The sequence below is a fragment of the Macaca mulatta genome, chromosome 5 (genome assembly GCF_049350105.2).
Source record: "Macaca mulatta isolate MMU2019108-1 chromosome 5, T2T-MMU8v2.0, whole genome shotgun sequence".
Taxonomy (NCBI): domain Eukaryota; kingdom Metazoa; phylum Chordata; class Mammalia; order Primates; family Cercopithecidae; genus Macaca; species Macaca mulatta.
In genome coordinates, this window is record NC_133410.1 from 159,721,385 (window position 1) to 159,734,350 (window position 12,966).

General features: G+C 39.8%; 1 protein-coding gene across 50 annotated transcripts in view; it reads right to left on the reverse strand.

Moving 5' to 3' along the window:
• SH3D19 (SH3 domain containing 19) overlaps positions 1 to 12,966 on the reverse strand; it is a 196,778-nt gene that overhangs the window by 5,672 nt on the left and 178,140 nt on the right. For 48 of the 50 annotated variants that reach the window (XM_078002322.1, XM_015139333.3, XM_015139334.3 and 45 more), the window contains 6 exons: positions 12,019 to 12,149; positions 9,334 to 9,392; positions 7,321 to 7,523; positions 6,605 to 6,657; positions 2,434 to 2,620; positions 1,849 to 1,946 (listed from right to left, as the gene is read on the reverse strand). In XM_078002322.1, coding sequence (XP_077858448.1) covers positions 1,849 to 1,946; positions 2,434 to 2,620; positions 6,605 to 6,657; positions 7,321 to 7,523; positions 9,334 to 9,392; positions 12,019 to 12,149 — 731 coding nt within the window. Of the gene's footprint in view, positions 1 to 1,646; positions 1,947 to 2,433; positions 2,621 to 6,604; positions 6,658 to 7,320; positions 7,524 to 9,333; positions 9,393 to 12,018; positions 12,150 to 12,966 lie in introns of all 50 variants that reach the window. The other 2 variants (XR_013417323.1, XR_013417322.1) reach the window with 1 other exon arrangement.

Below are 12,966 nucleotides of genomic sequence, written 5' to 3' on the forward strand. Positions count from 1 at the left end.
TTATTTGCTAACAATATATTATAACAGAAATGACATTTAATACAAAAAGATGCAATAACATTTTATTATTCAGAATAAAGTAAAACTCCATCACAAAATAGGAAGCTAGCAACCTTATGCTGACATATTTCAGTCAAGGTATCCCCCCACTTACCCCAACAAAGGCTGCACATACCTGATTCTGGTATGGCCTTGTTTTTCTCTTTTTCTTTGTTGAGATAGGGTCTTGCTATGTTGACCAGGCTGGTTTTTTATTTTTTATTTTTTGAGACGGAGTCTCGCTCTGTCGTCACCCAGGCTGGAGTGCAGTGGCGCGATCTCGGCTCACTCCAAGCTCTACCTCCTGGGTTTACTTACGCCATTCTCCTGCCTCAGCCTCCCGAGTAGGTGGGACTACATGCACCTGCCACCACGCCTGGCTAATTTTTTTTTTGTATTTTTAGTAGGGACGGGGTTTCACTGTGTTAGCCAGGATGGTGTCGATCTCCTGACCTTGTGATCTGCCTGCCTCAGCCTCCCAAAGTGCTGGGATTATAGGCATGAGCCACTGCGTCTGGCCATTCAGGCCGGTCTTAAACTCCTGGTCTCAAGTGATCCTCCTGCTTTGCTTCCCAAAAGTGTTGGGATTAGAGGTGTGAGCCACTGTGCTCGGCCTTTTTCTCTTCTTGTTGTAGGCAAGTGAAAACCCTGTTTGGCTGTCCACTGTTTTAAACCACATCTTGTCCAATCATTCCTTGATATTTTAATTCTTTCTACAGCATCCTTGTCTCTGACTGAATATCTTCAATGCTAGAGAATTTACCACTGTCTGACACAGGCTATTTTTACAGCAGTGACTACTAAAACCACCCTCCTTCTTCTAGCACTGTTCCCAAAGTACTTTCCTCTGACCATGGTCCAGTTGTGGATTAGGGAAATAGAATCATGAAAATATCTACTTTTGGCCGGGCGCAGTGGCTCACGCCTGTAATCCCAGCACTTTGGGAGGCCGAGGTGGGTAGATCACGAGGTCAGGAGATCGAGACCATCCTGGCTAACACGGTGAGACCCTGTCTCTACTGAAAATACAAAAAAATTAGCCAGGCATGGTGGCGGGCGCCTGTAGTCCCAGCTACTCAGGAGGCTGAGGCAGGAGAATGGCATGAACCCGGGAGACGGAGCTTGCAGTGAGCCGAGATTGCGCCACTGCACTCCAGCCTGGGTGACAGAGCAAGACTCTGTCTCAAAAAAAAAAAAAAAAAAAAAAAAAAAAGAAAGAAAATAAAATATCTACTTTTACTTTAAGAAAAAATTAGGCATTTCTTCGGTGAAAAAAAAAAAACAACAAAAACGAACAAACAAAAAACCTCTGCAAACTAGCTCAACCTTTTGGGACTATTTCCCCAAAGCTCTGGTCACTGCCTTTGTGGACAAGAATTTAGTGTCTTATAAGGCTACTATGCTACTAGCGCAAATTGTAGCAGGTGCTATCTGATTCTCCATCAGTTTCAAAGACATGTCAATGGCAGGCTTGGAAGGCCATGTAGACGGTCATCTGTTACTAATAAAAAGCCTAATATTACTGAGATGTGATGATGTAAGACCAAGGAACAGGGGATTACTTTGGGGATGTATGGGGGTGTAAAGCCAAGGTTTTCTCTAAGTACCTTAATGCCTGGTTGATACTGTAAATTAACAGGCCTATTTGCACTATTCACTTTCTGTAATGTCTTCCCTTATAATTAGGGTCGGAGATCTCTTCATTCTTGAGTAATGATCAATATTCCATCCAAATGTTCCATCCTTCAATGGAAAACATTTCAAAAATTATAGTGCTTTATGTAGTTATGAAGAGATACACATTCTGACCTTGAAGGAAAGCTCATCTTCATTCTCCCCTCGGAAATCATATAAGGCTTTGGCCTTCCTCCCCTTCGGTACTATGGCCGACATACTTTTTGCCTCAGCTGTGAAGACATAAAAAATTTAAATATATAGAAACACAGTGGACTAAAACACAAATCTAACATTAAAAAAAAAAAAAAACCCTTGTCGCTCTAAAAACACAGTATTTTCTCTTCAGAGGTAGTGATATTAGGGATAAAAAACATTTTTAAAAACAATATGTTCAATTAATTTTGAACTTATTTAACTTTCAAGAAGATGAACAATGTCCTCTTAGCAGGGAAAAATTACATAAACTGTTTTTATTACATGGAATATAAACTGTTTTATTAGATGGAATATTAGCCATTATTTAGTGAAGATATTTTTACCTTTTTTTTCTGTAACTCTAACAAAGTATATGAATGTAGTTTGCATAACTTCATGTATCAACTCTTTCAAATATAGACAGACAAACTGAGCATGGCCAGAGGGGAAAGGAATGTATATAGTTTTGAAGGTTTCAGGCTCCCCGTGAGGAGTAGCACTCATGTCTTGCGGTTGTCATACCCGGGCAGGGCCTCACAAACACTGCTGGGAAGATCCCCTCCCTGTCCTGCAGTCTGCCCCTGCACCAGTCAGAATCTAGACGTTCCAGAATCTGGATCCGGTCTCCCCTCTTGAAGGATAAGTCATCACTGGTCTCTGCTGTAAAACTGTGAAGAGCTTCACACCATTCTGCAGAAAGGCTGTTAACCTGTTATCAATTAGAAGTGTGGTCAGAAATGTAAGATTTTATTTGAAATTGAGTTCCACAAAGCTTAAAGAGTAGTGTGGAAAAAAAGCTAAGGGGTCTTAAGATTTCAAAGCCTGAAGACTTCTTTAAATTATCTAATACCTTATGTTGCTATCAAGTTTCAGAAATAAAAGTTTCCAATAATTTTTTCTTAAATTATAACTCTAAATGACAAGTGTGATAGAATTTGTGGCTTTTCTGCTTTTGAGGGATATACAAAGCTTAAGCAAACACTTTTTTCCTTTTCTTTTCTGAGACAAGTTCTTACTTAGTAACCCAGGATGGAGTGCAGTGACAGAATCATAGCTCACACTGCAGCCTTGACTTCCTGGGCTCAGGCAATCCCCCCTCCTCAGCCTCTCGAGTAGCTGGGACTACACGTGCGGCCACCACACCCGGCTATTTAATTTTATTTTTGCAGAGATGAGGTCTCACTATATTGCCCAGGCTGGTCTTGAACTCTTGGCTCAAGTGATCCTCCCAGCCTCCCAAAGTTCTGGGATTATAAGCATGATCCACCTCACTCAGCCAAAAAACTTTTTTCTTACTATGACCTATTATATTGTTATATTAAAGAATTAGGTCAAAGCATAAAATATTTATGCATAGTATTTGACACTATGAAAAAATTCTGATAAAGTAATTATCAGTGAAGCTCTTCTTTATTTAAATTAGGAAGGATCAGAATGGGTGGGTCTATTAATTCCCAGGTCTTTACTTGATTCAGAGACTATTAGATTCCATAGCACAGAACTTCATTAATTCACACTTTTAATTTTATGAGGTGTAGTTAACTCTGAGATTGGCAGGATAACACCCAGATGTGGTGGGCTAGTGTAAGAATGCTTTTATCCCAGGTACATTAGAGAAAGGTTTTGCTCTGTGAAGAGGCAGCTCTGCCAATTTGGGATGGGAACCCTATGTTCAAGATGCTCAAGCAGACAGTAGAGGATAATGAGAAGGCTTTCTTTTTTTTTTTTTTTTTTTCCTGAAATGGAGTCTCGCTCTGTCGCCCAGGCTGAAGGGCAATGGAGTAATCTTGGCTCAATGCAACCTCCGCCTCCCGGATTCAAGCAATTCTCCTGCCTCAGCCTCCTGATTAGCTAGGACTACAGGCGGGCACCACTACACCCACCTAATTTTTGTACTTTTAGTAGAGACGGGGTTTCACCATGTTGGCCAGGCTGGTCTTGAACTCCTGGCCTGAAGCAATACACCTGCCTCGGCCTCCCAAGGAGCTCGGGCTCCCAAGGAGATTACATGAGTGAGCCACAGCGCCCGGCCAGGACAAAGGCTTGGGAGCTAGCCAGGCAAGGGTTCCAGACCCAGTTCTGCCACTTCTTAACTTCGTGACACTGGGCAAGATGCTTCTCTTCGCTGAGGCTCAGCTTCATCTTGGGGTTACTAAGAGCATTAAATGAGACAATGCATGTCTAACATTTAGCCCAGTGCCTGGCACATCTTAAGTGCTCAATAACTGATGGCTTACAAAACAAAAACAAAAAGCAAGCAAACAACACTAACCTTGCCCTCTTGCTCCTGCACCTGAGTAACCAATCCTAAAGGATGGAACTTATCATTCCTCAGAAATGCAGGCAACAACCATGTGAACATTTCCTTTTGGAGAACTGTAGTCAGTTTCCTTCCTCTTTCACTGTATCAGTGGGTAGGGACGAAAGGATAAGGGGACACACAGGCCAACTACAAGTGACATTTTCACAAACACAATCATCCCATCAGGCTTAACTCTTCTAAATTTGTCACAAAAAAACAATGGAAGGCCGGATATGGCATATCACCCCTGTAATCCTAGCACCTTGGGAGGCTGAGGCAGGTGGATCACTTGAGCCCAGGAGTTTGAGACCAGCCTGGGTAACAAAGTGAGACCCTGTCTACAAAAAAGACAAAAATTAGCTGGGAGTGGTGGTGTGTGCCTGTCATCCCAGCTACTTAGGAGGTTGAGGTGGATTGCTTGAGCCTGGGAAGCAGAGGTTGCAGTGAGCTGAGACCTTGCCACTGCACTTGGCCTAGGCATCACAGTGAGACACTGTCTCACAAAAAAAACAAAAAACAAAACAAACAAAAAAAAAACAAACCAAAACCAAAAATAAACAAACAACAAAAACAACAACAAACTAAAAAACAACAGAAGGTACCACATTCCTAGTACCTTTAAGCACTTCTGGAGTCATGTTACAAAGTGTAAAAATTTTAACCCATTATTTTTCTCTTTGTCATTATACAAATGAAACAATTTTTCCTAAATATTTGGTAAGTTGAGAAATGTATAAAGAAATGGAGGAGGCTGGGCTCAGTGGTTCATGCCTGTAATCCCAGCACTTTGGGAGGCCGAGGTGGATCACGAGGTCAGGAGTTCAAGACCAGCCTGGCCAAGATGGTAAAACCCTGTCTCTGCTAAAACTACAAAAACTAGCGAAGCATGGTGGCAGGCGCCTGTAATCCCAGCTACTCGGGAGGTTGAGGCAGGAGAATCGCTTGAACCCGGGTGGCAGAGGTTGCAGTGAGTCAAGATCACGCCACTGCACTCCAGCCTAGGCAAAAGAGTGAGACTCCATCTCAAAAAAAATAAAAGAAGTTGGGGGGGAAAAAAAACCTACCCATGTATATAATCTTACTACCTAGATGCAATTTAATACTAATAACTTGAATAATTTCCTTCCTATCTTTTTATGCTATATATTCAATTTTATATCCCCTTTCCCTATATGTTTCCTCTCATGACATTTAAAAAATGATTTTACTTTATAAATCTAGTTTTTCATAGATTTAGTACATTCTCCCAATAATGGTCATATTAAGTCATTTCCAATTTTTTCTTATTATATTAGCACTACGCTCATCTTTGTGACTCAAACTCTTATTTTTTATCCTTTTCTTTTTTTTTTTTTTTTTTGAGACGGAGTCTCGCTCTGTCACCCAGGCTGGAGTGCAGTGGCGCGATCTCGGCTCACTGCAAGCTCCGCCTCCCAGGTTTACGCCATTCTCCTGCCTCAGCCTCCCGAGTAGCTGGGAATACAGGCGCCCGCCACCTCGCCCAGCTAGTTTTTCGTATTTTTTAGTAGAGACAGGGTTTCACCATGTTAGCCAGGATGGTCTCGATCTCCTGACCTCGTGATCCGCCCGTCTCGGCCTCCCAAAGTGCTGGGATTACAGGCTTGAGCCACCGTGTCCAGCTTTTATCCTTTTCTTAGGGTGATAATAATGTGTACTTTCTCTCTTTTTTGACACTCACATGCGTATAATTGCTTGTTTAGTGTTGAGCTGCACTGAATCTTTGTTAACTGAATAGGTTAAATGGTATTTTATTGCTGTCTTATTATATATTTTCTTGATTACTAGAAAGGTTAAATATTTTTTCAATATTAGCCACTTATTGTACCTCTTTTATGAATTCTCTAATCATGTCTCTTTTTCATTTTCTTTCTTTTTCTTTTGAGACAAAGTCTCGCTCTGTCACCCAGGCTGGAATGCAGTGGTGCTATCTTGGCTCACTGCAACCTCTACCGCCGGGTTCAAGCTATTCTCCTGCTTCAGCCTTCTAAGTAGCTGGGACTTACAGGTGCATGCCACCACACGTGGTTAATTTTTGTATTTTTAGTAGAGACAGTGTTTCACCATGTTGGCCAGGCTGGTCTTGAACTCCTGACTTCAGGTAATCCACCCACCTTGCCTTCCCAAAGTGTTGGGATTACAGGCATGAGCGACTGTGCCCAGCATCTGTTTTCATTTTCTATCAGGGTTTGCATGTCTTTGTATGAGCTCTCTATATAAAATATATTAACCATCTAAGTAATTTATTATGAACATTTGTTGTATGAATTGAAAAACTAATTCATACTATATTCTCTTAATAATTATGATTTTAATAGTCCTCCCAGAGTTTGAACCTGGCTGTCACTATAGTCACCTGTTCAAGCAGCCTACCTGAGAGTTTGAGCCAGAATCTTCTTTTTTGGTTTTCAGTGGTACCTTTGTGCCTACATTAAAAAAAAAAACACACACACAGGAAGTCAGAACATTAGATGTGAGGGCCATATAGTATTAAAAATAAATGGTTGGGGTGGGAGTGAAGAGTCTGGGATTCCACACCAGGCTCTTCATGTATTGCCTACGTTGCCTTAACCTGTACTACCCTCACTGAGCTTGTTTAGTTAATTGTAAAGTAAGCACAATTATTTATAGTCTACATACATTAGTAACAGTCTATAGTTCATTTCTGTTTAAAAGTCTTTGCTATTTATTTATTTATTTATTTATTAGAAACAGAGTCTGGCTCTGTTGCCCAGGCTGGAGTGCAGTGGTACAGTCATAGCTCACTGTAGCCTCAAACTCCTGGTCTCAGGTGATCCGCCCACCGTTGCCTCTCAAAGTGCTGGGATTACAGGTCTAAGCCACCACACCCAGCCTCTTTGCCATTTCTTGTATGAAGTTATTGTTAATTACCTAAAATACCAAAACTAGCTCTTTGAGAGATGCCCACAAATAATGTCTATCCCACACAAATTCTCATTTTAAAATCAGTTTTCCTTCTACCTTAAAAATATGGCAATATGGATTATTATACAGCTGAAATATAATGCTATTATTTGGTTTATTTGAATTAGGACATGACATAATAAAAAAAAATTCTCTATACTCACTTAAAACATTTGCACCAGAGGTGGGAGAATCCTCAACAGGCTCCACAAAGTTCAGGGGGAAAATGCCAGTTCTGCCTCGAACTTCTCCTCTGGCCCATTCCTCATTCACGTACTCTTTAAGAATAATAATTTCTCCCTCTGAGAAACTCAACTCATCCTTCTGCTCTCCAATATATTCAAACCGAGCAACACATCTTGAGCCTCTGAATGAAGAACACGTTTTGTGGATTAGACTAGAGAGTGCTTTTAAAATGCTTAAAAACCTTCATTCAGTCTTTCAATAAGTATTTATTCTTGGTTTACCATGGAATAAGGTATACTAGGCTAATTTGAAATTATTCCATGAAAAACAGTAAGTTACACTTTTAATTAACAGATATGAACCTATTCACTCAAAAAGGCTAAAGCTCAAGGTCACAGAGTGCACGCAGCTGGGTGGTTAGTTTACCCTGCTGTGTCTTTTGATCATCTTACTCCCCAATCTCCATATGTTTGTATCCTTGGGCCACAGCAATCCATGGTCCAGTCTGAACCCTTTCAATCATAAATGCACTGAGTTGAGGAGTGTTAACCCTGAGAATCTCAGGGCAAGTCATCAAATTTCCTGACTACTAATCAGGGCAGAATGCAATGGGCATTAGCTGGGCAAAGTCGATGCTCAATTAATCAGTGAGTTGGCCTTAAAAACTAGGAGAAGGTTTAAAGAAAACAGAAACTCGGCATATCATAACACACAGTCTTGGACCTAACCCTGTTGCCTTTAAGAACGATTTTTGTATCGCCTTTAAAAGGGCTTCATTTCTGACATTTGGGACAATCCTTACATGATCTGCAATTCTGACTGAAAATAAGATAAAAGCAGAGATAAAATCGTGTCTCTAGAAGGTGTGCTTTAATACTAATCCCTAAATTTGAGGGTTTAGAAAGGAAGTTTCAACAGCAACAGGCCAAGGAGAAGCAATTGCCTAAAGAGAAAAGGTTGATTCTAGCTCTAACAGAATTCTGATTTAAGTCAGATCAATGGGTCAATGACTGTAAAAGCCCACTTCAAATTCAACCTGCTGAGACACAGTATATGCTGCTTAAAAATAGAGAAAAACTGAATCTGAAATAGAATTCAACTGCTGTGGATCAGAAGTTTTCTTATTTGTGATAACCTTTCCATTTGTTTTCTAAAGTCCTCTGGGAGCATCTCCTTATGTCTGACCTATTCATAGACAGGTTTACAGTCTTCAGCAGGTAATGAATTCTATTAATTTGCTCTTTTAACTGGAATGTAAAGTTGCACTGTGGCAGTGTTTTAAATCACAAAGGAGTTACAACGATGCATAAAAGGGTATATAAATTCAGGGAAAGGTCCTCAACTTAACTCTTCCTTCATTTTCTTCTAGCTCCTCTTAAAAACAAAAAAATACAAAATGTCTAGCAGTTATTGTAGGATTCATATTTCTACAGGATTTAATTATTTCTCATGACAAAAATACTTGAACCTTCTAAAAACTGGGTAGATAACACCAGAAGGCCAAAATAAAATGCAGTAAATGATGAAACTATCTCTGCTCATGCTAAGGCCAGGCTGCAGGAAGCATTGGCATAGACTGTGCTTTGCTGCTTTCTTTATGTTCTGCATTGATGTTGGAGAATTGCTTAGGTAAGCTTCTATCAGCATGTTCATGATGTATTTGCATCAGAATTTTAACCCATTGTCACCTTTTAAACAAGTTTTCTTTGTAATTAAAAAGACACAGTGAGAATCGGAATGATCACCATGTGAAGTGTTTTCTTTTAAAATAAAGAATAAATAAATAATAGAGAGGGGTTCTTGCTATGCGGCCCAGGCTAGTCTTGAACTCCTGGCCTCAAGCAATCCTCCCACCTCAGCCTCCCAAAGTATTGAGATACAGGTCTGAGCCACCATGCCTGGCCTTGGAGTGTTTTAAGCTTGATAATTCTTCACGATATAGATGGTTATCTCCTTTGTATTTTGTGCAAAAGGACACAAATAAAACTTACTTAACACAATGAGGTGAAACAGATTCTCTTTTCCCATTTCCTCCTTCTGGAATATCAATCTAGTAAAGACAAAATCAAGGCAACAATTATTTTTTTTTCAGATTTTCGTAAGATAAATTTAAGGTTAAGTAATTAGAAAGTGCATGATTGAAATGGATTTGTTTAGCTAGGTGTTAATCTGATTAAGAGGAACTACAGGTGCTAACTGGTAAAAAAAAAAATCCTGAATTTGGATTAAAAAAAAGTATAACATGTTAAGTAGCCTTCCTTGAGTAGCCAATCAATTCTCTTATTTGCTGGAATAACCACATTAATATCACTCTAATTCTGACTGAATTTTCTTTATCCCCCCGCTTTTTTTTTTTTTTTTTTGAGGCAGGGTCTAACTCTGTCACCCAGGCTGGAGTGCAGCGGCACAATCAGAACTCACTGCAGCCTCGACCTCCCAGGCTCAAGTGATCCTTCTGCTTTAGCTCCCCCAAGTAGCTGGGACTACAGGTATGTACCACCACACCCGGCTAATTTTTGTATTTTTAGCAGAGACGGTTTCACCATTGTTGCCTGGGCTGGTCTTGAACTCTTGGACTCAAGCAATCTGCCTGCCTTAGCCTCCCAAAGTGCTGGTATTATAGGCGTGAGCTGCCACACTCTGCCAGCTCTATCCCATATTCTCCAGGTTGAAAACTGCAGCTGAGAAGGACTTAAGATAGAAATCAGGCATTAGGCATTCACAGTGCCACGCATTAGCTCTACCACACCTACTCCAAGTGTTGGTAGAACCCCGCAATACTTCTCTGACCCCAAGATAAGATATTTCAGTAAAACTTTGGATTCTTGGGCCAGGTGCAGTGGCTCAAGCCTGTAATCCCAGCACTTTGGGAGGCTGAGGTGGGTGGATCAGGAGTTCGAGACTAGCCTGGCCCGGGCGACAACTGCGAGACTGTCTCAAAAAACAAAACAAAGCAAAGCAAAGCAAAGCAAACAACTTGTGGATTCTCTTCACATTTATAACTGGAACATTTTCCCCCTTCAACATGAATAGGGGAGGAAGAAAGGAATCTGTATTTAGCAAACATCTATTAAGTGGCAAGCACTTTATTTTATTTTATTTATTTTTTGAGACAGGGTCTCACTCTGTTGCCCAGGCTGGAGTGCAGTGGCATGATTATGGCTCACTGCAGCCTTGCCCTCCCATGCTCACACCATCCTCCCACTTCAGCCTCCCAAGTAGCTGGAGTTGCAGACACCTGACATCATGCTCAGCTAATTTTTCAATTTTTTGTGGGGACAGGGTCTCACTATGTTGCCCAGCCTGGTCTTGAACTCCTGAGCTCAAGTGATCCTACCGCCTCAGCCTCCCAAAGTGTTGGAATTATAGGCATAAGCCACTGTGCCCAGCCAAGCACTTAATGTAATATCTTATTTACAAGGCTCAGTAGAGGAGGGCTGGGTTGTGATAAAATATTTGGCTATAATGCATGCAATCTAAAACTACTTAAAGCTTGAGGTTTATATTAAATAAATCAGTGCCTTCTTGATGAATTTTAAAGATTTGAAGTTTTAAAACAATTTTTTAAACTTGTGGGCTTAGAAATAACACACTAATAATGTGGCAGATTCTGTGTGATTGATTTCAGTGTGGTAATTGTGCTTTTTAAAGTACTGCTACATCGGGCAGAAGAAAAATGAGGAAGAGTGCTAAAACAAACATTATTCTTAATATTAATTTAGAGAACATAGTTGAACTTCTCCAAAGAATCAAGGCATAGATAAACTGGACAATTTTTAATGCCTACCCTTCATAATCCAAGAGATTCAAATTCATTTCTATTTGAAGAATTCAGATTTTCTGTTAGTCTTGTTTTCTAATTTTGTGATGTAATGGAATTTTTTACTTTTTCCTTCCAAATAAGCTGTTAATGCAGTTAGGCTAGATTTTTTTGATATTTCATAGTATCATAAGTTATATCAGGGACGGAGTCATCCTCTTCCAATGATACAAATGTGTGAGGGCTGTCTGATTTTATCCCCATATTTCACAGCCATCTGGGCTTACACACAGCTCTCACACACAGGAATGCTTTCACAAGTTAGGCTGTGAGGGTATATAAAATTCTGGTGCTTTAATATAATTATTCTAATCAGATTAGAAATTATTTTGTGGGCACAACCATTAATGAACCACTATCTACAATACAAATACTTCTGTATTCCCAAATAGATTTTTTTTTAAAAGACAGAGATAAATAAGAATGGAAAAGATGAAAGAAACCCAAACCAAAATGTACTCCAAAGGAAAGAAGTGGTACCATAACCTCAGAGGACACCTCTACAGGATAATCTAGTATCATTCAATTCATGTTCACTAAATGTCTCAAATAATTACCATATATCCTTCAGTGCTTAACAACCCTCCAAGAACAGCTGATTCACCAGTTGACCTGTGGTGGTCTTTCACTTTAGGATTTCAGATAGCATTTAGGCATTAAGTTCTAACACCCCATAATATAATAATTAACCATCATCTAGTTGACCAAATCTTTATTTTTGAGTTTTCCAAATGCCAAATGAATCAATGAAAAAGAGAGAACTAGAATCTGGGTTTCTAGTTATTTTTTCCAACCTACAAGTCACATAGAACCCACTGAGTATATGACTAAATTAAAGCAAATACAACCCACTTACAATCACTTTGACATAGTTGGCAGGAAATATGCCAATCTGGTTTCTACAGTTCCCTCTGTACCAGTCTGTATCTATCTTCTCCAGAAGATAAACAGTTTCTCCAGAAGTGAGGTTCAAATCATCAACTTGCTCTGTAATATAAAATTATGGTTATGTATGATGAATTATCCTGGTTGCAGATTTGATAAAGTCACAAAGTAGCATTTAGTTATGTCCACTGAGGCAGTTATGTTCCACCGATTCTGAGAACATATTATACTAATCAAATTGACTTAAAAAATGCTATTCTTTTTTTGGATATTGTTATGAGCTCCCTTTTTAAAGACCAAACTAGTTACATTTACCATGCTTTGATTGATGGGAAATGGTTGAATAAAAACACTATTGTGTTAGCAAATGTTTCCTACTGGGCCAATATAAACCCATGCTGAGTACACACTGAACAATGAAAAAAGTTTATAGACATGGTATAATATTCTTATTATTCTCAATCATGCTTGCAAATCATTTTAATTTCAAATGTTAACTAAGGGAGTACTATAACTCTATAGCAAGTAAGTATACCCATACCAAAATAAAAATCAGCCTATCAAGTGGATAAAAAGAGATTGCAAGTAAATCGGGAGTTTATTTGTAGCCTTGGGTATGAGGGTATTTTAAAAATTATTACAAAAGTACTTATATTATGGGTGGGCATGGGTGGCTCATGCCTGTTATCCCAGCACTTTAAGAAGCTAAGGTGGGAGGATCACTTGAGGCCAGGAGTTCAATACCAGCCTGGGCAACATAGCGAGACCATGTCCCTAAAAAAAAAAAAAAAAAAAAAATTAGCCAGGTGTAGTGGCACCCCTGTAGTCCTAGCTACTGGGGAAGCTGAGGGAGGAGGATCACTTGAGTCCAGGAGTTCAAGGTTACAGTGACTGCACCACTGCACTCCAGCCTGGGCCA